This window comes from Sus scrofa, chromosome 1 (genome assembly GCF_000003025.6).
Source record: "Sus scrofa isolate TJ Tabasco breed Duroc chromosome 1, Sscrofa11.1, whole genome shotgun sequence".
Taxonomy (NCBI): domain Eukaryota; kingdom Metazoa; phylum Chordata; class Mammalia; order Artiodactyla; family Suidae; genus Sus; species Sus scrofa.
The window spans coordinates 200,774,153-200,799,155 of record NC_010443.5 but is presented as its reverse complement, the minus strand read 5'-3'; the positions used below and the strand labels follow the sequence as shown (position 1 = coordinate 200,799,155).

Genomic DNA, 25,003 nt, shown 5'->3' with positions numbered 1-25,003 from the left:
GTTGGCTTTTTTTTTTTTTTTTTTAACCCTTTTATGAATGTAAATTCGAAGGAAGGGGAAAGCAAATCTATATGACAATTTTTTGTTCCCCATTAGCCTTGCCCGCTGTATATGTGGAAGTTCCCGGCCAGGAATCTCGAACCCACCCCCCAGCATGAACCCCACCCGCTGAAATAACAATGTCAGATCCTTAACCCGTGGCGCCATAGGGGAACACCAGCAGTTCCAAGTTTTCTAAAAGGCAACCCAGGGAAGAATTTGGTGTGGTGGTGGTGGTGTGCTTCTTTTTTTCAAATTTTCACATAGTTGCAGTATCTCTGGGTTTCAATGATTTTGAAGGTTGGAAATGTCTGTAGAAAGAAAAAGGACATTAGAAACCTGAATTCGAAGCCCTGTGAGCCCTCCCTCCCTCCTCTCTTGCAGTCCCCCACTGGTTATGCGGACACCTTTTTTTCTTTCCTTTTTTTTTTTTTTTTTTTTTTTGTCTTTTTGCCTTTTCTAAGGCCGCTCCCATATGGAGTTTCCCAGGCTAGGGGTCTAATCAGAGCTACAGCTGCCGGCCTACGCCAGAGCCACAGCAAGGCGGGATCCGAGCCGCGTCTGCAACCTACACCACAGCTCAGGGCAACGCAGGATCCTTAACCCACTGAGTGAGGCCAGGGATCGAACCCGAAACCTCATGGTTCCTAGTCGGATTCGTAAAGCACTGAGCCACGGCGGGAATTCCGACACCTCTTCTTAACATCCACCAACCCTCTAGCGAGTCTGGACCCTCTCAGCAGCCGAGGCACTCCGGAGCCTGTTCAGCTGGTCTGCTTCCTGCTCGCCAGCCGCTCCCGCTCCGGACCCGCTCGAGGAGGGCCGGGAGAGAGCAACGGCTCAGCCCGAGGGGTTGCAAGAAGAAATCGGGTATACAACGAATGCCAAGTTATTTGCCATACATAACGCTAGGCGACTGGACGTGAAGGTGTCGCCTCGCTCTTCGCAAGTCCCCAAGTATCTCTTGCACATGAACTGGGGAGATTCAGCAAACTCATGTAACCAGAGGGCACCTCGAGCTCAGGCGCACTCCGAAGTATGCGGCTTTTCGGTTCCAGTTCTACCGTCTTCTTTCCCAGATTCCCTCTCCCAAACAGGCTCTCTAACGTTTCTAGCACAAAATACATGTTTTGCTCTAACATCCTTTCTTTGACTTACAAGCCACTATGCTATCTGATCTCGGCCCTCCTCTTTGATCTCACTGTGCAACTCGCTCCAGCTCACCTCCATCCTGCTAATCCACGACGTTCTTCTTCTTTTTTTTTTTAAGGCAGTCTTTGCACTTGAGAGTTTCTCTGCCTCCAATAGCTAATCTCTTCTCATAGGTTAGGTTCTCTGACCACTCTAAGACAGCCTCCCCCCATTAACACTTCACTCTTCTCCACCATATTTGTTTTACATCAAAAACTCATTCTTTGAAATACATCGTTACATTCCTTGAAGTCTATTTACCAGAACCTAAGCTTTGTGAGGGCAGGACTCCTGTTATGTCTTGTTCACTTTTGTGTCCTACATAGAATGGGGCTTATCACAGTAGGAACTTAAGGAAGGCAGGCAGGAAGGGAAGCCGGCAGCTAGGTATGCTGGGCAGGAAGGAAGTAAAGAAGGGAGAAAGATCATAGGTACTTGGGTTAAATACCTTAGGTTTGACTATAAAGGCTTACTCTATTCATTTGCTTGGCTCACTTCTAAATCCTTCTCTTCAGCTCCTCCCAGTTCTTTCAAGGCCCAACAGCCCTGTGCTTGATTCCTAGTCCTACCAGGGTCCCAAGCTCAAGCTTCAATTGGAGGAGAGAGAGAGTAGACAGGAAGGAGACATTCATGCCTCTCACACCCAAGGCACGCTACACTTCAGACATGTCCCAGTTAAAGGTCCAGAGTGAGCCTCTCCACTCTATATTCCTAGGCTCCTCTAAGGCACACAGAGCCTGATGCCCCAGTTCAGAGCCAAAATAGGTTTAATATCAGTCTCTTCAAAGACATAGTCTACCTTAAATTTTCGTGTTAATTTTGTATATTGCTTCATATTGATTCCCCCTTCAGAAAAAAATCAGAGTATAGCTGGTACTTTTTAGGCAGGTAGGAGTGAGGTAGGGGAATGAGGCCAAGGATAAAAAGTCCTTGCAGTCATAGGAAAAGGCAAGGAGGACCACATAAGCTTAAGAGAGGGTCTCAGTTTCTCAGAGAGTGCAGGAAATCCCATAGCAAATTCCATGGTGCAGACTTGAGTGTCGGTGAGGTCTCTATTCCAGTAGCCCTGGAAACCTCCTGGGGGAGCTCTGGAAAACTCCACAGCATAGAGCGAGAGTTCGATTTAGCAGAATTTTGCGAAAGAGCCGAGAATGATAGTTCTCTGCCAGACGGTGCCATGCGCACTTGGCTTTGTAAATTCCAGGGTTGGTTCAGCTTCCTGGGTAAGCTCATAAGGAAACTGGGGGCCATTAAATGGATGAGGCTGGCCAGTTAATCTGCAGGAGGAGGGGCCACTAGACCTCTAGCCTCCTAAGTGTTCAATTCGCCACAGTCTGGTCCTTGAGCTGTGGCACGAGTGTTTGGGGGTGGGGGTGGAGCATGTTTATCGAATGGGCTTTAACACGCGGAAGTCTATCTTGGGCTATTTCCAGTCTGCTCCCGTAAGGAGGCAGCGCAACTGGAGTTATCCCATGGGTTTGCAGAGTGAGCTAAGGTAAGACCAAATACTCTACCATTCTGGCCCCAACTTTCTCTTCTGAGAAACGAATGCGTTGAGCTGTTTTAGCTGAATGGGCCAGCTCACCTGCGGGATCTTCTCCAGAGTTTGAGCGAGCGTGGCTACCGCCTTCGGTCCTCCCTGCGTTCGCGCGCAGGTACCCGGCGACGTCACGGTGGCCCCTCTCCTCAGCCAGGTCGACGGGCAGGCGGCCCCAGGCGTCTCGCACGTCTAACCGGCCCCGGCTCGGTGCAGGACCACCAAAGTGTCCAGGAAGCCCTCCCTGGCGGCGTCGTGTACCGGTCGGGTGAGGGTGGCGGGGTCCTCGCAGTTGGGGTCTGCGCCGTGGAGCAGCAGCAGCTCCGCCACGCGGGTGCTGCCCATCATCATGACCTGAGAGAGAGAGCAGAGTGGTCAGGACTGTGAAGCCTCCACCCCATGCGGATGCCCTTACAAGCCACAGTCTAGTTACTATCTTCTTTCAGTTACCTACTCATGTAGCCAGTTCTTCTAAGTATTCCATTTTTCTTTTCTGAACACATTCTGTTATATTTTCCAAACTTTTGTGGAGTTCCAGCCACACAAAAAATACTGTTAGAGTCACAGACAGCAAAAGTGTGAGGAACAAATTGGCTTTTACTGCAGCCTAACCTCCTGTATTTTCTTCATTTTGATATGAAATTATGTAAGGCCCAGAGATTTTGTATGGTTCAGCTGTATATCTGAGCGCAGAACGTGGTAATTAAGTGGCAAAACAAACAAACAAACAAAAACCTCAACTTAATTCTTGAAAACCTTTTAAGCTACCCTTGTTTTAAGTTACCCTGAACGTTGCACTTCAATTTCGTTAAGTATAAAATGAGAAAGTTTGTCTATCAAGTCCTAAAATTCCTTCCTTTGGTAAGCTAAATAATGCCTTCCAAAGATACTCAAGAACTGTGACTATATTACTTTATGTGGCAACATGGACTTTGCAGATGTGGTTAAATTAAGGATTTTGAGAGAGGTTAACCTGGATTGTCAGGTGGGCCCAATTTAATAACAAATTTCCTTATAAAAAAAGGTCAGGATACTCATATTGCAACAGAACAAAGGGTGGGGGAAAATGTATACATGTAGGGATAACTTGATCCCCTTGCTGTACAGTGGGGGGGGGGAGGTAGTAAGGAAAAAAAAAAAAAAACCGTCAGTATCAGAGAGAGAAGATATAAGAATGGAAGCAGTTGTCAAAGAGACGATGCAGGGGCCAAGAGCCAAGAATGGTGACATCACTGGAAGTTGGAAAAGGCAAGGAAATGGATTCTTTTCTAGAACTTCCAAAAGGTGTGCAGCCCTTTGGATCCATTTTAGACTTCTAACTTCCAGAACCATAAGATAATAGATTTATGTTGGTTGAGGCTACAAAATTTGTGGTAATTTTTAATAGCAGGAAGAGAAAACTAAGACCTTTTCCAAGATTCCACTCGGAGAATTCACTGAAAAGGAGATGGTCACCTCATTTGGTTCCCCAATCATCTTTGATGCAAAACCATTACCAGAGAGGAATTTAAAAATAGTGTTTGCAATCACAACTATCTTACACTTTGAGTGGGTGGTGGTGGTAGATCATTCTTTTTTAGGGTAACCATTATTTTGTTATATTAGCTAGACCATAATAAAGAGGAATTACTAATCTTTAGTTACATTCTGTATTAAACATAAATTTTTTCCAATCAAGGAGTCATAACAAGTTATACTATGCTTGTTGGTTCCTGTCTTAGGAAAAATGAAACTGATTTAATTTTCAAAAAGACAGTGAGAAAATATAAGTGCATCAAATTATAGCTACAAAAAGAAAGAAAATCTATTGCAGTGCATTAGAAGAATGTACTGTTTTAAAAGAAAAACTGAAGAAACTTTCACATTATTAAAACTACTTATTTACACTATTAGATTTCTAATAGATTATGGATCAATTTTGAGAAAAAAAGTGATGCCATAATATTTTGGGAGCTCTCCTACAATTGCCAGAGCTAGTATATGTATGTCTACTTCCATGCCTGTATAAAATTCAGGTGAAAATACAATAGATTAATTGGATAAATTCAGTCCATCTTAATCATAAAACTGATTTTAAATGCTTTTATAATATTTTACATTATTAAAGGTTCAAAAGTGACAGAACATTTAAATAGTTAAACCATAATAGGAATCCAAAGCAAAAAAAAAAAAAGTAAATTAAACAAATATTTATAGGGTGCTTAAGTCAATTTGATAAGACAAATAATTTTTTCTATAAACTAAATATTTTTATAATAAGCACAAATTTGGTTAGGGTTCTAAACCAAAATCATACCCCCTTTTGGTAATGCTCTTATCCTCTCCATTAAAAAAAATTTAAATTAAAGTATCCAACTTTACTTTTGTATTTAAACGAATAAGGTCTCATCTAACATATTCCAGAACTGAAAATTTGCTAGCTGGTGGAAAAATTTTAGAGATAGCAAATTATGAATCATGCATGCATTTTTAAAAAGGACTCATACTTCTCTTCTACAACCTTTCTATCCTAAAATCTCTCCACATTTCAAACCCCCAAAAATCTCAAGTTTGAAGGCATTTTAGTTTTATTTTTATATTTGTATCTAAAAGTGTATAAAATTTATCCTATGTAGCATAGTTTCAGGAAAAGAAGATTCACTTGTGAAATTTATCCAGTTCCAAGTATAGTTATTTGTTATGCTGGAGTTTTTGCAGTGTGCATTTGTTTCATATAAATTTTATTTTTCAGAATCAGAAATCATTGTCGAAACTGGGACTAACATTAGGGTAGTGACTGTCAGGAAGAATTCGACTTTAGCCTCAGATTCAGAAAGTCAGTGAAGGTGAAAACCAACAAGAAAAACAAATTCACAACACACCCTCGCACATACACACAATTGGCGCCGGGAGGAGAGAAAAGACATTTTCCAACAATGAGGAATTAAAAACTCCCAAATAAATTAATCTATCTCAAGTAAACTTAAAATGACAAAAATAATAGGAAATACTCCCCAAATGGTAACTAAATTGACAGCATTATTTCTGCAAGGTCACAATAATTTTTTTTAAATCTATGTCTATTTCCTAAATTCTTAAGCATATATTTTCCCTACTCAGTTAAAAAAAAGATATACATTTACTTCTGAATAATTTCAATCGACCTTTATTCCAACATACTCAGCAGTAGATTTTCACTGAAATCTCCCCCACCGTCAACAAAGAAGACGATCTCCTCGGTTCAAGTCAGCGAGTTCGGGGTTAAGCGGCCCAGCAAGTCTTAGATTTCTTTAAACTCTTACCCCAAACATTCGTAAATTTTACATCTGATAAAGAACACTTCTCAGTCTATATTAACACAAATAGGCTCTCCCCTTTAGATCTTTACATCATTTTAGAGATCTGAATCCCAAGGGCCTCCTCTTGTCCTCCGACGGATTTCTGAGCTCCCTGGATGTCGTCAAGAGGAGGGCTCCAACTCAAAACTCGGTCTAAAGACTCCTCAGGAAGTCTCACCTCGTTCGGACTCCCTGGCCAACCTTTTACTCCAAGGTCGCCCCCTCCCCTTCCCACAGCTGACTGGTCAACCCACCTGGATCGGGGTCCGACCGTAACGGTTCGGTGCGTTGGCCAGCGCCCCGGCCTCGAGCAGGGCCCGCACCTCGCCCTCCCGGCCCCGGGCTGCGGCGGAGGCTAGCCAGTCGGCCGAGGGTTCCATACTGCTCCCCAAAGCACGCCCCTTCGCTCCCTCCCTTCCTCCCTCCCGCCACTGTGGAGCGGCGCGGCCCGCCGGGAGCTTTCAGGAGCAGCCCGCCCCTCCCTCTTTCCTCCTCCGAGGTCGGCGGAAGCAGCCCCCAGACTCCGTCCCTCGACTCCCGCGGTATCTTTCCACCCGGAGGAGCGCCCTCCACGCGATCTTACAGGAAGCGCCCTTTGCTTCCAAAGTGCTGCGAATGAAACACCCTGGGGTCGCCCCACGCTAGGCGTCCTCAGTCACGGGTCCACCGCTGGCCCCGAGCCCGGGCAGGAAGCGGTCTGGAGAGTGAAGAAGCCGAGGGGTTGGTGGGGGCGGGGGCTTGAGCTGTCCTACCTGCCCCCCCCGCCCCCGCCCCCGCCCCCTCCCCGAACCCACGCGGCCGCCGCCGGGCAGCCTTCCTCCCTGCTCAGAGCCCCCACTCCCCACTGGCGCAGGCGCGGCTCCCAGCGTGTTTACGCCACCAAAACGAAATTCCTCCTATGCACACCCTCCTGGCATTAGAGAGTTGCATAGGATTCCTAACGGCCAAGTTTGAACCAGTGTGTTTGGTGTCATAGGCAAAGTATTGCTTCCTCTTTTAATCAGAAGAAATGGCCAGCCTGTCCTCTCGGTAAGAGTCCCTACCAGGATCGGTATCACCCGTACCACTATGAGGCTGCCCTTCTTTTAGGCCACACATCCCCACCCCACCCCCCCAACACTCAGCACCTGGCGCTTTTTCTTTGCCAGAAATCCTAACTCAAACGTTCATTTTGAAGAGTCTGCTCGCCCGCCAGCCTATGCCTCCCTCCCTTCACACACGTGTTCAACGGACGTTGGGGGAGAGCGTTTCCATGCACAATGACTGGTTCTCGTGCCCAGTATACGGGCTGGCTCCCAGAAGATGTTTATTTAACAAGGACAGTGGAGATTTCTGCCTATAAGCAGATAGGAAAGTGGCAAGAGAGTCACTGGGCTGACAGATTCTGTTTTTAATAAATACTTCCTCCTAAACCAGAAAAAGTGCTCAGAGCTCTAGAGGCAGAATTGCATTCAGAACTGATACAGAGACCAGGCTCACACACTGTCCTGGGGTCTCCTCTTCTCGCCCCCTGCTCCAGCTCTCCTCACTACTGGAAAAACCATACAATTTTCTTAGTTCTAGAATGAGGGGATAAACGTGGTCCTTACTTCATAGGACTGTTCTGAATTTTAAATGAATTGATATACATACAAGCATTTAGAAGAGCACCACACATCCTAAACTAATACCAATTACCTCTTAAATGATTCTTTTGAGAATTCTCTTGCAATCTTGTTATGAGGCACAGAGAAGAAAATGCTTTGGATAGAATTATCAATATTATATAAATGGAAGGCAAGAAGACCATAATCACTGAAACGATGATGGACATTCTCCCCAACAACTGACATATTTAATGAAAAGTTTAACAGAAATTAGGGGATAATAAGTGAAAGAAAATCCAACAAGGTTCTAATTTACCCTGTGGTTATTACACACATACATATATATGTATATGTGTGTATACATATATATAAATTGGATTTCTCAGACTTTCCAGATGCCTTAAGCACCTACTTAATCTGTCAACTAGATAACCCAGCTCTATTTAAAAGTTATGTTTCAAGCCCTAGTTGATTCCTCTTGAAGACCCAGAATATCTGACTGTACTTTGAGTCACAGTTAGCTCAGGCACCTTATGAAGTTTTAAATGATGCTTGTTAAAACACTCGTGGGATGGCAAATCCATTATAAAAACCCACAATGCATAACTGTGCCATCTCTATTTACCTCCAGTCACCTCTCAATTATTAGGGCAACAATGGTGTGGAAAATTCAAACTGTGGTAGAGATAATAACATTCTTTTAATGTATTGTATGATGAGAAGGGGAGAATGGCAGTTGTGGTGATGGGATGAATGGAACAGAATTCCCTTGTATTATGTCTCACTTTTTAGACTAATATCATAATTAGTTCCCATCTCTAAAATAATGTCTCTTAATCTTGGGGCAGAGAGAGTAGGACCCTTGGAAAACCTATTGAAAGCTATATACCTTCTCCTCAAAAAATAAAGTATACAATTTCATTTAAAAAGTGTGTTCACTGGCACATATAACTTTTAGGGAATTCAGAAATTCCTCGAACACTCACCTATAGACTCTGACATCAAGAACTCTTTAAACTCTCATGCAATATCCTGGACAGTTGTCGAAGGAAATAGGTGATGGAACCATATAAAAACATCCCTTGGAAGAGTTCCTGTAGTGGCTCAGCAGAAATGAATCTGGCTAGTATCCTTGAGGACGCAGGTTCGATCCTGGCCTCACTCAGTGGGTTAAGCATCCAGCATTGTCCTGAGCTGTGGTGTAGGTCACAGACGGGGCTTGGATCCCAGGTTGCTGTGGCTGTGGCCAGCAACTATAGCTCTGATTGGACCCCTAGCCTGGGAACCTCCATACGCCTTGGGTGTGGCCCTAAAAAGACCAAACAAAAAACAAAAAACAAAAAACAAAACCATCCTTGGATACAACATGGAGGTTGACTTTCTTAAGAACAGGTTTTAGACATGTATGTATTACCTCTAGCACTTACAGTAGAGCTCCCCAAAGATTATGGCATCCTTGAGTGTGACTTCTTTGTTCTGGAAATTAACCCCGTACTACATTAGAAATCTTGCATAAATAAGTTGTTAAATTTTTTAAAAATCTGAAAGCTTTTCTAGTTTTTCTTTTAAAGAAACTACCAAACTCCCAATTTACTCATGGAAATAACCTCTGACCTGAGAGGAAAAACCTCAAAAGACCTAAAGCCCAGGATTCTGGTGCTGGTTATGCCAATCTCATATTCCCCATATGTAAAATGGAGTCATAATATATTTCATGGATTGATCAAATAAGATGATATATGTCAAAGAGCTTCTTAAATTCTAGCTTCTTGGTTATTGCTATTGCCATCCTCAAACTTCCTTCTTTTCTTCCCTGAGAATGTCATGGCCCTGTTTAGGTTTGTGCTGTGTGGGCACTTTTGAAATCTATACTGTGAAATTAAAATTTGTCTCAATTGTGATCATTTTTTTTAAAAAAGATTATTCATTTTTAAAAAATGAGTATTTATCCAATAAGCTAAGTAAGGGTATTAAGTATGGGAGGGTGGGGTGGGAGAGGAGGTGTTAAACATATGGGCTTGAGTTGGACTGCCCGTGTTCAAACCTAGACTTTTCATATAATTGCTCTATAACAAAGTAACTTAATGTACCTGGACCTCAGTTTTTTCATCTGTGTAACTGAGATTACAGTACTTACCTTAAACGGTCACAGGGATGAAATGAAATATTATATGTAATGTGTGTAGAAGAGCATAGGGAAGCAAGAGATAACACAAGAAAGTGAAAACGGAACCAAACTTGTTATGGTGGCTTAGGCAAGGTCTCCATGGATGTTGAAAGCTGACTCTAATCTCGAAAAGTGTAAGAGGACAAAGATGAAAAGAAGAAGAAAGAGCATTTCCTTTGTGGCTCAGCAGGTTAAGGATCCAGCATTGTCACTGCGATGGTGCCAGTTTGATCCCTAGCCCAGGAACTTGCACATGTCTCAGGCATGGCAAGAAGATGAAGGAGAGGAAGGAGAAGGAGAAGAAGATGAAGAAGAAGGAGGAGAGGAGAAGGAGAACAGAAGAAGAAGGGAGAGGAGGAGTAGAGGGAAGAGAGGGAAAGGACGGGGAGGAGGAGGGGGGAGGGGGGAAAGAAAGAAAAAAGGAGAAGAAGAAGAGGGGGAAGAGAAGGGAGAGGAAGGGGAGGAGGAGAAGGAGGAGAAGAAGGATGTTCTAAGCAGAGGTGAGAGCATGTGCAAAATCATAGAAATTTGGGAAAACTGAAAGTAATTTCCTGGGATGCATGGTGAGAAGCTGGAAAAATAAACTTCTAGAAGAAGAGGCTACAAAAGAGTCTGCTAAGTGCTGCTCAGATTGTCAGAAGGAAAACCAGGAGTTAACAGGATGTCAAGGAAGTGGGGAGCTACTCTTTCACAGATTGGCTGTGATAGCTCAAGGCATTGTGTGGTAAAGGGAGGCAGAGGGAAGTTGGAAGGGCCTCAATATACGTGTACCCTCAAGGAAAAGTGCCAGGTGACAGGAAGGACAGTTAGGAGAGAAAAAAAGAGAAATTGAGGACATAGGTAAGATAAGAGTTATGTGGAGGACCTGAGGTCCCTAAAAAGTCATGAAGCAATGGAACACAATGCACAGAGAGTGGTCATAAATTTGGAAGCAGGAGATTCAGCTAGATTTGAGAAGGGAGAAAAAGTTGAAGTGTTTCAACTTCCTTCCGTGAACAAAGAAGCTGGCTTGTTTGCAGCAATGATAGGATGGTGGGTTAGGAAGTGAGAGTGGCAAAGGTTTTAGAATATATGTTATGAAGAAAGACAGATGGGCTACAGTAGGACTTAGAAAGAGAATCCTTTTCATCAGCCTGGGGAACCCAGTTGAGGGTAGGTGACACTAAAGGAGCAATTATCTATTTTTTTTAAATTAAAGAAAGTCTTAAAATGATGGTACTCCAGTGACTATACAAATCAAAGAAGAGAAATTCTAATGTAAGCATTAATTTGATACATCACCAGAATGAGAAAGATATTTGAGAAAGTAGTCTGAAATTAGGGTCTGGTTCTGATAAGACACTGCAGTATGATATGCATGATATGCAAACATATCTTATGATAACATTATTGTATCAGAAAAATATGGAGTGTTGGAGAAATAGCTCTGAATTGGGACCAAAGGACAGTCCTGATTTGACTATCTAATGGAAAGCTTTTTTTGACTGTGAAATCCCTCTAGACTATTCTTAGCTTCAATTTCCACGTGAAATTAAAATGGACTTTATTTTGTTCTATCCTTTGTATCTCATGAGGTTATTATGTCAAATGAAGCAATACACACAGAAGCTATTTTAAAATCACACTTATCTTTACCATATTCAATATTAGTACTGTCATAAAAGAATTATTTTAAAATATAGTTTGAAGTTAAAAACAAAATATGCATAGAATATCTCTGGCCAAATACGGAAAAGTCTGTTAACTGTGGGGAGAAGAAATAGGGAACTGGGATGGGCATGTGCTTTTCTTTTCACATTCTGCAACAAGTATAGTTGGCATTTTTTACTATATGTGTACATTAGCCATCTAGTTAGCGAAACATAATACATGAGCATTGTTTTTCTGAAAACTATCATTCATAACTTTATTTGACAAAAAGAGTAGCTGAGTTCATACTATATGCCAGGCATTTGGCCTTAAGTTGTGGGTTCAAAAAAAAAAAGAGGGGCCCTTAGTCAAGAGGGTAAATTGGTACCAAATATTAACATGTTTTGATTCTCTGGAAGAGGGAGGTGGTCTGGAAATAGGATGCTCTCTTTTGGGGAGTCTATATTAACAGTACAGGAGAAGGAAGATACACTCTGACAACTGATACCCCAGACCTGTGTGACCAGGCAAAAGATGTTCTGTTTCAGAGTTTGGCGAGGATCCCATAATTAGGGAGATCTCCTTAGAAAATAGCTTATTAAAGCAGGTATGTTCTCTTAATGGAGCTTCTGGACATACCTGGGTTAAGCCTGAACAGATGGTCTCTAGGGTTGAATTCTGTGTGCAGTAGAGGATTATTTGAAGACCAAAGCAGTGGAAGAATAACTTCATTCACCCTTTCAATTTAGAATGAGTTAATAAAGTCAGGAAAAGAAGACCTCAGGCCTAGTTCCACCACCAACTTCATTACCTTGAGAAAGTAATACTGTATTCTGCAAAGTAGGCATAATAACAACTGTGCCTCAAAAGATCGTTATCCACTCAAGAAAAGTGCCCCTCAAAGTGCCTCTGGGTAAGAATTCTGAAGGTTTACTGTCCAATCTGGATATTTCAAATGGGAAAGAAGGACTTTCTTGGGTGAAAAATGGCAAAGAATACAAAGTTTGCTTTTAATTATTTTTCCACAAGAAGAAAATATAACTTTAGCATGAAAAGGAGACCCCTGAGAAAAAGAGGAGAATTCTGTAACAGGTTAGTTAAAAAAAGGGAATGTGGTCTCAGGGATTAGATCTTTGGAAAATTCAAGATCGAGGATGTTTTCTTCTTTTTGCTATTCTCTAATTAAATTCAATACAGCACAGTTATTGCATATCTGCTATGAATAAGTAACTCTTTTAGGAACTCTCTAACATCTCTTTTCACTCTCACTCTGAATTATTGTAAAAATTTATTTTTCTGTTCAAATAGGACTTGGGCAAAGAGCACAAAACTCAAAGTATCTTATTATAAACCTGGTACGTAAATATAGGCAAGTCAAATTTTCAATCTTAGTTTCCAAAATATCAACTGGGTATAGAATCTGTAGTATTTATCATCATCTTCCCAAGATTATTTTGAGGATAATTTAGAAGTGTATTACATGTTATATGACAGATGTTGTTTCTAAATTGTGTGCAAAACAAATGAGCTTTTAAATCTATGTAAGGAGTTTACTTTTAAAAATATCTCTAGAGTGGACTCCTGTGAAGTGAGGAATCTTTGCAGCTCATGAAAACAACCACTCTCTAACTCAACTGTTTGATATTTTGTAAATATCAGACTGCGTTTGTTGAGAAATATCCTTTGTTGAATTACTTATGCTTATCAGTAACTACCCAGCCAGTGGAAAAAACTAAAAGATTGGCATTCTCTGTTAGTATATGTATCTTTCTCTCTCTCTCTTTCTATGTACATATACATACATGTATCTTTCTCTCTCTCTCTTTCTATATACATATACACGCATACATATATGTATATACACACATATATGTACACGTGTGCATACATGCATAATTGGTATACATACACAGATATGGAGGATTAGAATTAGCCTAATCCTGAGGGACAAAATAAGTGAAGCACATAATTAGAGGAGAGACAGAAATAGAATCAATAGAAAATTCATTTCAAGTTGCCAAGAAAATCATAATAGCTACCATTTACCGAATCCTGACTATGTGACAAGCATTAAGTAGCTTTCCATATATCATTTCTAGTCTTGCAACCCTCCTATAGGATGGATTATTATCTATCCTACAGGAAGCCCAGAGCGCTTAAGTCACAATGCACAAGGAGATGAGTTCAAACTCAAGGTTTCCAGTTCTGTCTGAGAGATGAACACTCTACCCACTATGGTTCCCTGCTGATTGATTTACACAGTACATGGTGGACAACTCAGCAATGCTTCCCTTTCTTTGAGAACTGTGCCCCCTTTTTTAGTTTTATTGAAGTATAGTTGATTTACAAGGTTTTGATAATTTCTGCTGTACAACAAAGTGATCAGTCATACATATACATCTATCCATTCTCTTTCAGATTCTTTTTACACATAGATTATCACAGAATACTGGGTAGAGTTCTTTGTGCTATAGAGCAGGTCCCCGCTGGACAATCACTCCATATACCTCATTGTGCATATGCCAATCCCAAACTCCCAGTCTATCCCTCAAGCAGATTGTAAATTCTAGACCAAGGTGACAGGATCTCCACATTTGGAAATTACTGTGCTTCTGAGCCATTATTTTTGAATAATAATATATACTGATAGAAATTTGGATCTTTACATCCCCTCAAAGTCACTTAACCCAGTCCTCTCATTTTTGAATGACTTTTTGCTGATTATACTTCACACACGTAAAAAATGTAAATGAGCTTCATAAAGAAATGCAAAATTATACTACACAGTAACAATAACCTAGTATTTTGAAATATTTCCTTCCTGTCATTTTCTTTGCTCAGTTCTTATGGGTATAATACAATTTTGAAATGATCTTTTCCTCTCACTATTAGAGCATTTTTTCAAATTCTTCAAAATCGCTTTATGAACACCACTTTTAATAGCCACAATACACTCTAGTGGGGGTCAGGAGGAAGTTACAGTTTATTTATTGATGCCCTTGTTGTCAGATATTTAAAGTGTTTCTAATTGCTACAACAAAGAGTATTGCAGGTTTTCAAAGAATCTAAGGCTTGTAACATATATTGCAAAATTGCTTTTCAAAAAGCTATCCCCTTTGATTTGTTGCAAGAAAATGGAGGGGTAGTGCACTGCCATTGTTACCCAGTAAATAAAATTTCCCTGAAGACCTTAAACTCAATTTTTTCTTCATATTCCTTCTAGGGCTACAGCTACTTACTCTGACTGGGACAGATATGATTGGTGAGGATAACTACATCCTTCAACAGCAATCTTGGAGGAGACACAAATGCAGCATGGGTAACAGGAAAATCTAAGTCTTTATACTCAGGTAGACCTTATCCTTCATTTACCAGTTCTGAAGACTTGAGTAAATTTATTATAAGGAATAAAGAATGTCAGATATACAAAAATCTAGGCACACATTAAGCTCTCAAAACATGATACTATCTCTTTAATTTATTTATTTTTATTTTTATTTTTTGGCTGTGCCAGTGGCATACAAACATTCCCAGGCCAGGGATCAAACCTGAGCCATACCAGTGACAATGCTGAATCCTTAACCACTAAGGGAATGTTCCCACCAGGGAAACCCTTAAAGGATATGACATTTACTATCATTTTATTCATTTAGGCCATCAAAGTCAATTTCCTCTTGGGTATTTTTTTTCTTATTACTGTATGTTCTGGCAGGTATCTGTGGTTTGAACAAGCAAACTCCCTTCCAAAAGGTGTGATTAATTCTCTCTTCTTCGAATTCTAACCCCATGAAAACAAAAGCTTCTTTATACTAAAGTTGGCTGTGTTATATAATAAAAGTACTTCTACAAAAACTTCCACTAAATCATGGGTAGTGACAATGGAGTATGTCACTATGTTCAGTGTTCCCTCTGCATTCATTGTCAACCACTACTAGCTCTTGGAGTGCAGTTCAAATAGAAAGTACAATGGGGAAACTATAGGTAAAATAGAGAAAATGTAAAGTTTACCTTCTCTAAACGTTTATTCCTAACCTCCCTCTTTTTCCTCCCTCTATCCCTCCTTGATGGGATAGATTTTCTCCTTTCAAACATGTATCATCCTCTTAATTGCTAGCCTTGAACACACATAATATTCTACCTCTGCTTACATGTATGTGCTGTTATTGATTTGAGAAAAGGAAACTCACAGAGAAGTAATATTTTGTTCAGTTTTCTCTCTTGGTGAGAGTTGAGTATTCATGGCTGACTGACTGGGTTTAAGGATAATTTATGATACTCTAATTCAGGAAAATCATCTATATTGAAGCTTTCCCCTTCAAAGGGAGACATAGTTGGCCCCTTCCCTACAACTATCCTTTAAGAGTAGCCTGCCTTCTTGGGGTTCTAGAATCTAATGGTTATCTTTAATTCCCTCCTCCCTTCCTCCCTCCCTCTTCCTTCCTTTTTCCCTTCCTCCCTTTCTTCCTTCCCCCTTTCCTGCACTTCTGAAGCCAACTATCCCCTAATATTATAAAAAAATCATAAGAAAATTTTGTGTTGGATCACTCTTCTTGGAGTCACATTCTTACCCAATATGTGATTAAACTCCTCTGGAAGGAATCAATTTTATGATGATATACAACAAAACTGAATAAATCAGAAAATGCTTCCTATTCATATTTTAGCACCTTTCACTTACAGATTTAATGTTTCCACTCATGTTTTCCTTTGAGTCTCTGGGTTGAGGGTATAGTTTTATACTTCTCTTTCTTATGATTAGGATAACTCCCAGACTTTATTTTTAAAAGGCAATAACAGAATTACTTTGTTTATTCTGCTCTAGTGTTATATAACTAAGCCAGTTTTGCCTAAGAAAGTATATTTAATGTATTTTGTCTCTTTGATACTCTGTAAATGAAAAAAGAATAGTTGGAGGTCACTTTCCAGGGAAGATATTCTGAAGGTTTTGAGGATGACTTAAATGTTTCTGCCCCTCTTTCCTTCCACCATACACACACACACACACACACACACACACACACAAACACACACACTCTTTCTCTCTCTCTCTCACACATACTTTTTATACTAAAGAATTTTTAGAAAATTCTGCCCTGAAAATATTTATTCAGATACTCAGAATGCAGCAAACTATTCTGAAATAATCAAGAGCCCATTACCTCAGTGGTTCCTCCAGAAATTATTTTGAGTTATTAAATTTTTTGATAAATTGAAGGGAAATCATTTTTTCAGTTTTCTAAAACTAATTTAATTTCTTATCTTAGAAAATGGAGGTTCATGAATATTGTTTAATATCTATTTAATAATTATGAATACTAGAAAAGTTTGGAGTCACTGTAAAGGCCATCATATAGGGCTTCTGTTCAAATTTATACTGATTTTTTTACTTGACACTTTTTCATAAGCCAAGGATTTGAATATATTAAATATTGTTATTATAATATGTATATTCTTTAAAAAGAAGTTCTGTAATTTCTAGCTACTCTATATTATAAGTGAGAAGGCATTTAATGTAAAAGTAAACTAATGTGTTTTTAAGGATGTGGTTTAATAAGACACTTTAACAATAATTGACAAATATATGTGATGAATCAAAGTTTATAATAAAAGTGTTAACAATGTATCTTACATATATTTCTTTATCTAGTTTTTACTAGGTATTATAGAGTACCACCTCAGGTTTACAGATGCGAAAATGGAAACACTGAGGCTTTAAATATTTAGTCCTAATATCACATAACTAGTAAGTAAAGGAAACAGAATATAAACACAGATCATATGTCCCAAGAAAGTGACATTTCTACTTTGTTCTTCAAGTGACTCCTATGCTGGTACATTTATTACCCTTAAATTGAAATGGAAGTGAGTTATTTATATTTAATTTATAAGAAGTTTTGAATTAAATCTATTCTGTGGAAGAAATATATTTCTGAAAAAAAAAATCAATCTTGTTTCATTATGAGATTCAATGGCTTTTAGAGCCTATAAGGACTTCAGTTATTATACAGCCTTATTTTTTCAGAACTTTTTCATTCGCCCAATCAATATACATTTACTGGAATATATGTGGCTGATGCTGATAAAACAGAGATCTAAGGGAGTTAAGCAACTTACAAAATAATAATTAACTAACTATGAGATGGAATTGAAACTATATATATGTATATATATATATATATATATATACCATATATATGTGTGTTATTTATATATTTACATATATACATACATAATATATTCACTCAAGAGGCAGTTATAAAGTGCTAAGTGAGGGCATTTGGGGCAAGGAACACATTTAGAGTTACTAGTCAATGACTTTTGACAGACCATGCAACCTATCCAAGCTTCAATCTCCAGTCTATGAAATGAGAGAATAAAATCCCTGAAAAATAAGGATAATGTGACAACTAAATGAGATAATGTAAGCTGACATGCTTTATATAAGCTCCTTATAATTATTTTGAAGGAAAAGAGAAAGCAAACTTGGCCATATGTTTTTGGAAGAAAGTTTCAATAAGCTTCTTTTAAAAAATTGTGTTACATAAAATATATTCAGCTTCAATATTCAGCATAAACCGAATGAAGTAAAATTCAAAGTGCTGTGTGTTGTATGCACAGTTAACAGTTATTTCAGAGTTAAAATATACTGTTTGTTCTCCAGATTGGGAAAGCTGTGCAAATGGGGGGATTCATTGTTCTTTGGATAGTTGCTGTTTCTTTAAATTGAGTGAAAGAGTTGTACAGTTGCTGAGTCAGATGATCTGGCAGCCTGAGAGATTCAGAGCAAGAAAATGGTGGCACTCAAAAAAAGAAAGTAAAACATAAGGTTTCCCCCTAATATTTCAGCTAACTAATAGGTGTAACACAGAAAAATATAGTTTAAAAGCAGAAAAGTTATGATGATAATTGGAAGGCATAATACTTTAGTTTTCTTATAATTGCAAATTACTTTTAGCTTACATTATTCATAGATATTTTTCTCCCTCATCAATGAGATTTTACAGACATAAAACCTGATCATTTTGTCTATAAGTGTTTTATTCTGTTATGGCTACAGTTTACTGCAATATTGTCTTATCTTAAATGAATATAATTTAAACCTGAGAAATATTTCTATGTTTTTCTTCTCTTACATAATTTTAGGTTGTATGTTTACTGCCTGGTTTCTTGTTTGGAAAATGAAAGAAATACCTTACTACTTATTACTCTGTACCTGTCTATCTGGCACCATACATCCTATGTAAACAGGGGTAAGTATATATAATGTTTCAAAAAGATATTAAAAAATGTCTTTTGTGGAAATTTTCTGTCTGGTGCTATGAACTTTAATGCACAAGTATATCCTGTTATATCTTTCAACCAAAATGTGTTCTGATAGTATCTCCTCCAATGATTTATTTGGACTCTCAGTGTCCTTCCAGGGACTCAAAGTGTGACCGACTGACTCTAAAATTTTAAATCTTATCTAGAAGCCTGAAACTCAATTTTAAAATACATAAGCAAAAATAAGGTTAAAGAAGCAATGTCAGCCATGTTTGTCCCAATGAGCCACCTGTAACAGAATCCCTCTCAAATACTTTAAAAATGCAGATTCTTGGGATCCACAGCCAATCTACTGAGTCAGATAATCTGAGAGTGCACCCCAGAAATGTGTATTTTAAACAGAAGCCCATGTAATGATGCTGTTGATAACCTTTGCTTTACTTCTTGTTATCTTCATGCTTAAATTAGGACAGTTAGGGCATATTTATTTTCACCACTCTGAGTGCATAAATTAATTAGTTTCAATTTATTTAATAGACTACATATCTTTGTTCATATAGTTCTGAATCTCTACGATCTATAAAACTTTTCTTCCCTGAAGAAAAACAAAATAAAATTGGCTTCGCAACCATTTAAATGAGTTCTGTGATTTTTTTGAAGGTAAAGGGAAAAACAGAGCTAGCCGAAGAAGAATTAAAAAGTCATTTGTGATAAAAAGTAAAAATCAACTTATTCTTTTCAAAGGACCGCTGAGGCACTGTCATTTTAAGTCTTGTAGTTGACGTTTTTAATTTTTCCCCCTTTATTACTTCTCTCTGATTACACTGTTGTGCCTAACTGCAACAATCATTCCAGGGTTTGTGAAATAAAAAACTGCACTGACAAGCAGAGATTTTCTTCAATCTTCCCTTTAAACAAACACACATACATACACAAATGTTATTGGTACTTAGTAAATTCAACAATTGTTAATACACATGAGATTGCTGAACATACAGTGAAATACCATGAATTAGGATATGGTGACTAGAGAGGTCCCAAATTGGTAGGCAAGTTTTTAAGATAGAGCAGAGTCTTTAAAAGAACCTTCATTTTCCTAACTGCATGAAGTCTTTATTCTCAAGATTTTCTCCAATGGTTGGCTTGCTGACATAAAAATTGACCTTATTTCAATACTTACTGACTTTCTTTTCATTCTAATAAATGACTTCAATTGAAATGTCTTAAATGAGGGAGAAAGTTTTCAAACATGAGGAAAACTTCAGTATAAGAAGAAAGTTGTTGAGGGACATTATCGCCACACCAAATTGCACCCTAGACAGAGGAACAAAGAGGATGAGGCCTTTCCACGCTCCGGTCGCCACCTGGCCTGGAAGGGAATAAAAGAGCCCTGAGTCTTAGAAGTTCATTTTCCTCAGGATCCCTTAACCCTCGACCCTCAGAGTGAACCTGACCTACTTGGCCCCTCCCTTCCAGAAAAAAAGGCGTAACCAGTTCCAAGCGGGGGAGGTGACCCTGATAGTACCCTGTCATTCCCTACACCCCTCCTGAAGCCAAAGAAACCCACTAAATCTGCCTGCCCCCAACCCCTGCGCAGCCCCATTCTACTCTTCATTTAACCCCTGCTGGGCTCCATTACTCTGAGGAAATCTTACCCCGGTGGGGGGGAGGGGAAATGCTTGGGATGAGGGGCAAGGCCCAGGAGGCTAAATGTAGAAGGGCTACGTTTGCAGAGTGGGGAGTTAAGTGGGCCAGTGTTAACTCTTCCTGGAGGGTCCTACCCCAGCGCCCAATAAAATGGGCACCCAAAGCATCTCTAAGAATTGAAAGGGTGGGGAGATGAGTCAAGGAGGGTGGTTGGAGCTGGGAGGTGGGAGAAGGGAGGTCTGAACTTCTTAAGTTTCACTTCCTATTTTGGGGTCCTGGGGACACCCGTTTCAACCCAGTCCAACTATGGTGTCCAGCCCTACTCTGAAGTCATCTGGATAGGACTTGGGTAAGGAATACTGAGAAGGGGACATCTGCTGGGACGGGAGAGGCCTAACACACAGGAGCCTTAGAAAGGGTATAGCCACCCATTTATCATTTCTTTGAAAACTAACTACGTTGTGAATAGGCGCAGCGTGCACTAGAGTCTGAAGTCAGAACCCTCAAGGCTTTCTTCAGACCTTAAAGCCACCTTTTTATATAGGATACTTATTCAACTCATTTTCCTCACCCTTTCTCACTGCTTCCCCAACTAATGTTCAGCAAGCTCTTAGTTCATCCATACTACCATAGTCCTTTCAAAGGCTTTGAAAAAAAATTTACTGGTGATTTGTAATAGCACTTTGGAAAATTCAAAAATATAAGGATAAAATAAAAGATCACCAACTATCCTGAGGAAGCCACTATAAATATTTTAGTTGTGTGTGTGTGTGTATGCGTGTGTGTAGAGAGGGAGAGGAAAAGCAAGAATAAGAATTGTTTACTATTTTGAATCTTGCTTTTTAAAAAGTCACCTAACTTTATAATGTAATAATTTTACATTCTATTAAATATACTTCAAAAAAATGCTTGTTTATAATGTTGCAGATCTGAAATACATCAGATCATAATTCCAGAGTATAGGTATACCATAATTTAACAACCTGATTCCCAGAACTTCATGGAATTTTCAACTTTTTAGTTCTATGTATCTGTCTATATTGATCTTTGCCAGAATCTTTCTTAAGATAATGCTTACATATAGAAAAACTGAATAAATGTGTATAGATATTTTACAAGTTCTTGAAATATACCATAAAAATTTCTTGCCAGTGAGATGTTTAGGAAAGTGCATTGATCTTCAGTCAATAAACAGACACAATATTAGTCACCAAGTATGTGAAAATCAGAATTTAGAGAGCTATAATTTTTCTTAAAGCTATTTAATATTATAATTTTATATTTAGAAAATGAAACTATACCTATTATTTACATAATTTAAACTGTAGAAATAAAACACCACAAAAACTTTTTATCAGATTGGATTTTGGAGCAGACAGATGTTTCTTCAGGCCTAGGGTATTTTAGGATAGAATGGGGGCAAGTGAGATTGTCATGCTTCTCAAAAAGGACTAAAGATTTTAAAACAGCAAAAACGCTGGGTCGAATGTTCAGCCTTTCTTTAAGAAAGTATTTTTGAGATGATGTGGATCACTTTTCTCACATGTTGAGAAAATTGTTTAACTCTACTATAGTTGTTACCAGTGATGAACTAATATATAAATAGCAGACCTGTAAAATATTATGGACATAGACAGCAACTGGCTTGATCATTGTTACCTTAGGATGGGAACAGACTTTTTAAAATCCAAGAGACCCCAAAGAAGTACATGAATATTAAGCTGTGATTTCTGAAAGAATTATTGTTCATTAGAACATAATACAAGCTAGGGATCAGGTACAGACTGGGAATAATGGTTTATACTAGCTGTACAGTGCTTGCCTTGAGAGGACGCCATGCTGTTAAAGGAGGGGAAAACCCCTAAGAGTTCCCAGACAGCAGTAAACAAATAAATATTTAATTTCATAAAAATATGACTATTTTGGAAACACATCAAAGTAGAAGTAATGAATCAATTAATGTAATTCATCAGGCATATGTGGATAAGAAACCAGTAATGTGGAATTTTATTGTATACAGTTTCTAGTCATATGAAAAATCATAATGACCATATTTGCAGAAATTTTAAAAATATGTTAAAATAATAACACCTTACAGGTCTGCATTAATATTAGATAATTTATAGAAGTTATTTTTTTCAGCACTTTGGCTCTCAAGGAATTGTATGAATCCCAATATAATTACCATCCATACACATTTTAAAATCAATATAACCATAGACATATATTAAGGTGAGATACATAGTTACATGTGATTCATAATATTTCCAGATGTTTATGTGTGTGTATTAGTTCACATATCAAGTTGGAAAATTGCACATATTTTCAAAACATTTTACTCTATTCAAGTCATTAGTTCTGTCTTCAGATATTTGCTGAAAATTGGGCTTTCATAGTCATAGCATTTTTAAATAGCTTTCACATCATTCCTGAAAAGTTATACTTTAATAACAAGAAATAAGGGACTATTTTCAATGAACTTGTCATTTTTTTGTTTTTAACACTTTGTACAATGTATTATAAAATCAATATGTCTCTAAGTAATCACAATATTATATTGTGTATTCCCTAAAACAGAAAATACATACCCTATTTACATAGATTAAATTCTTCTAGTTTTTTACTATAGATGTTTAGATGCAATCTAATAATTTAAATAAAGAGCGAATAAGTAAAAACTAAGACATTAAAAAAAGTCATAGTGGCTCAATGCTTGCCTGTATTCATAAACACCATTTTTTTTGACAAAAGGATCCTGCTTATCCTTAAAATGAACTAAAATCAAAGCCAGCAACACGCCATGAAATTCTTTACAAGGTCCTTCTAGTAATTCTTAAAAAAAACCCTGAACTTTCATAGTAATATGAAAATGTGTATTTTCCCTATAAATTGTTGATTTTGCGAATAGAAATTGAGGCACCCGATTAAACACTAATAATTTTAATAGTTAAAACTTAGTTAAAATTTACATGTCAAAAAGTCTATTAACGTTACAACAATAATTTAAAAAAAAACCCCTCTGCCCGCCTTTGCTTTTTCAAGACATTTATTCTCCGGAAATAATGCGACAGGGATGGTCACAAAAGTGAAGCCTCATTAAATTTTTTTGGATTTGTAATACAAGGTCTAATTAGGATTCTGCATATTTTATCTGTAGTATATATATTTCAATTATTCTGGTCATAGGAAATTACATCGACTTCGTAAAGATTTATCTAGGGTGAGGACAAAACTACCTAGAATTCTTTTTTCAAGAAGTAGGCCTCATTTTTTTTTTTTTAAGTGTTAATTGAGATTTGAGATGGCTAAACTATGGCCGGTGTGATCCTCAGACTCCCCACTGTAGTCCTGTCTGCTGAAAATACGGGAATTGTCCCGTGTGCTTTGAAAATACCAGGCCGCTAAGAAGAAACCTCCATCCCACCACGAAAGCCATTCTCTCTACTGACTGCAAAGGCAAGTGTTTGCTCCTTTTAGCAGTTACTGATCCTCCGATCATTGTTACTATTTTGGGAAGTCAAACTGTGTGTGAGCCCCCAAATTCAAACGTCCTCCACGACTGGAAGGAGGGAGGATTGACCCCTCAGGAAGGCTGGGGAGAAAAAAGGCGGCCTCCAGCAAACTAAGACCGTTAGTAATACTTTCCTCCAGGGCGCAATAAAGTGTCTTAGAAACACACCTTGTGTGTGTGTGTGTGTGTGTGTATGTATGTATGTGCGTATGTGTTTACTGACTCCTACCCAGGAAATTCAGGAGTGACTGACTTCTAAAGTGGGTTTAGAATATCCCGGTTTTCTCTAGAGTCTCAGGGGATTCAGGAGGTGTGTGAAGGGGGCTCCGGGCTCAACATATTGGAAGAACTGCACCTCTAAGTAACTGTAATCCGTATGGGGAGAAAGTGGAAGGAGCCTCCACCCTCGGTAACAACCCCCTCCAACCTCGTCCGGAAGAAGATTTATCTGTGTATTAGATTACATCAAACAAATCATCCAAGGGCCGATTGCGCCCGGGATTTTCGAGGCCTTTCCTACCTGGTCTAGGATGCGGCTGCTGCGCTCTGCGCTGGCTCCTCACTAGCAACAGCACGCGGGCCGCAGCGGCCCTCACACCCGGCGCTGCCCACTCACCCGCTGGCCGCGCGATCTGCACCACGAAAGCCCTGACTCGCGGCGGGCCGCACGAGCGCCGAATCCGCACAGTAATCAAGAGACGGCGCACCATATTCTTGCCGCCGCGGAGCTCGGAGGGCGCTGCGCTGCCTTTTGACTTCAGAGGTAGGCAACTGCACGCCCGCCCCCCGATCGCAAACCGAGACCCACGCACCGCCCCCTGCCCATCCCCGCCCCCACAGGCGCGCCCCCGCCTTCTTTGCGCGCGCCCGCTCGCCCCCGACCTCCTCAGAGCTCAGAACCGTTCTGCGCCCAGCGTGCGCGGGAAAGAACTGCTCAGGCGCCCAGCGGCGCGCGCGCGGGCAGGCTAGAGTCTAGGTTTCTTTCCTTCCCCGTCACCTCCTTTTTCCCGCCCTGTCTGCGCTCCCCCCGCCACCTTCCCACCCTCCGCGCGGGCGCCCCACGCGGTGACAGCTCAAGGTCCTTACGCCACACTCATCTCCAGGCAGCCCGCCCCT

At 39.5% G+C, this 25,003-nt stretch overlaps 1 protein-coding gene across 1 annotated transcript; it reads right to left on the bottom strand.

Moving 5' to 3' along the window:
• Nucleotides 7–24,660, bottom strand: P14ARF (p14ARF protein). Its single transcript, NM_213735.2, is given in 4 exon segments — nt 7–350; nt 2,816–2,965; nt 2,968–3,121; nt 24,408–24,660. Coding segments are annotated over 3 exon segments (393 nt in total). The 5' UTR covers nt 24,598–24,660; the 3' UTR covers nt 7–350; nt 2,816–2,916.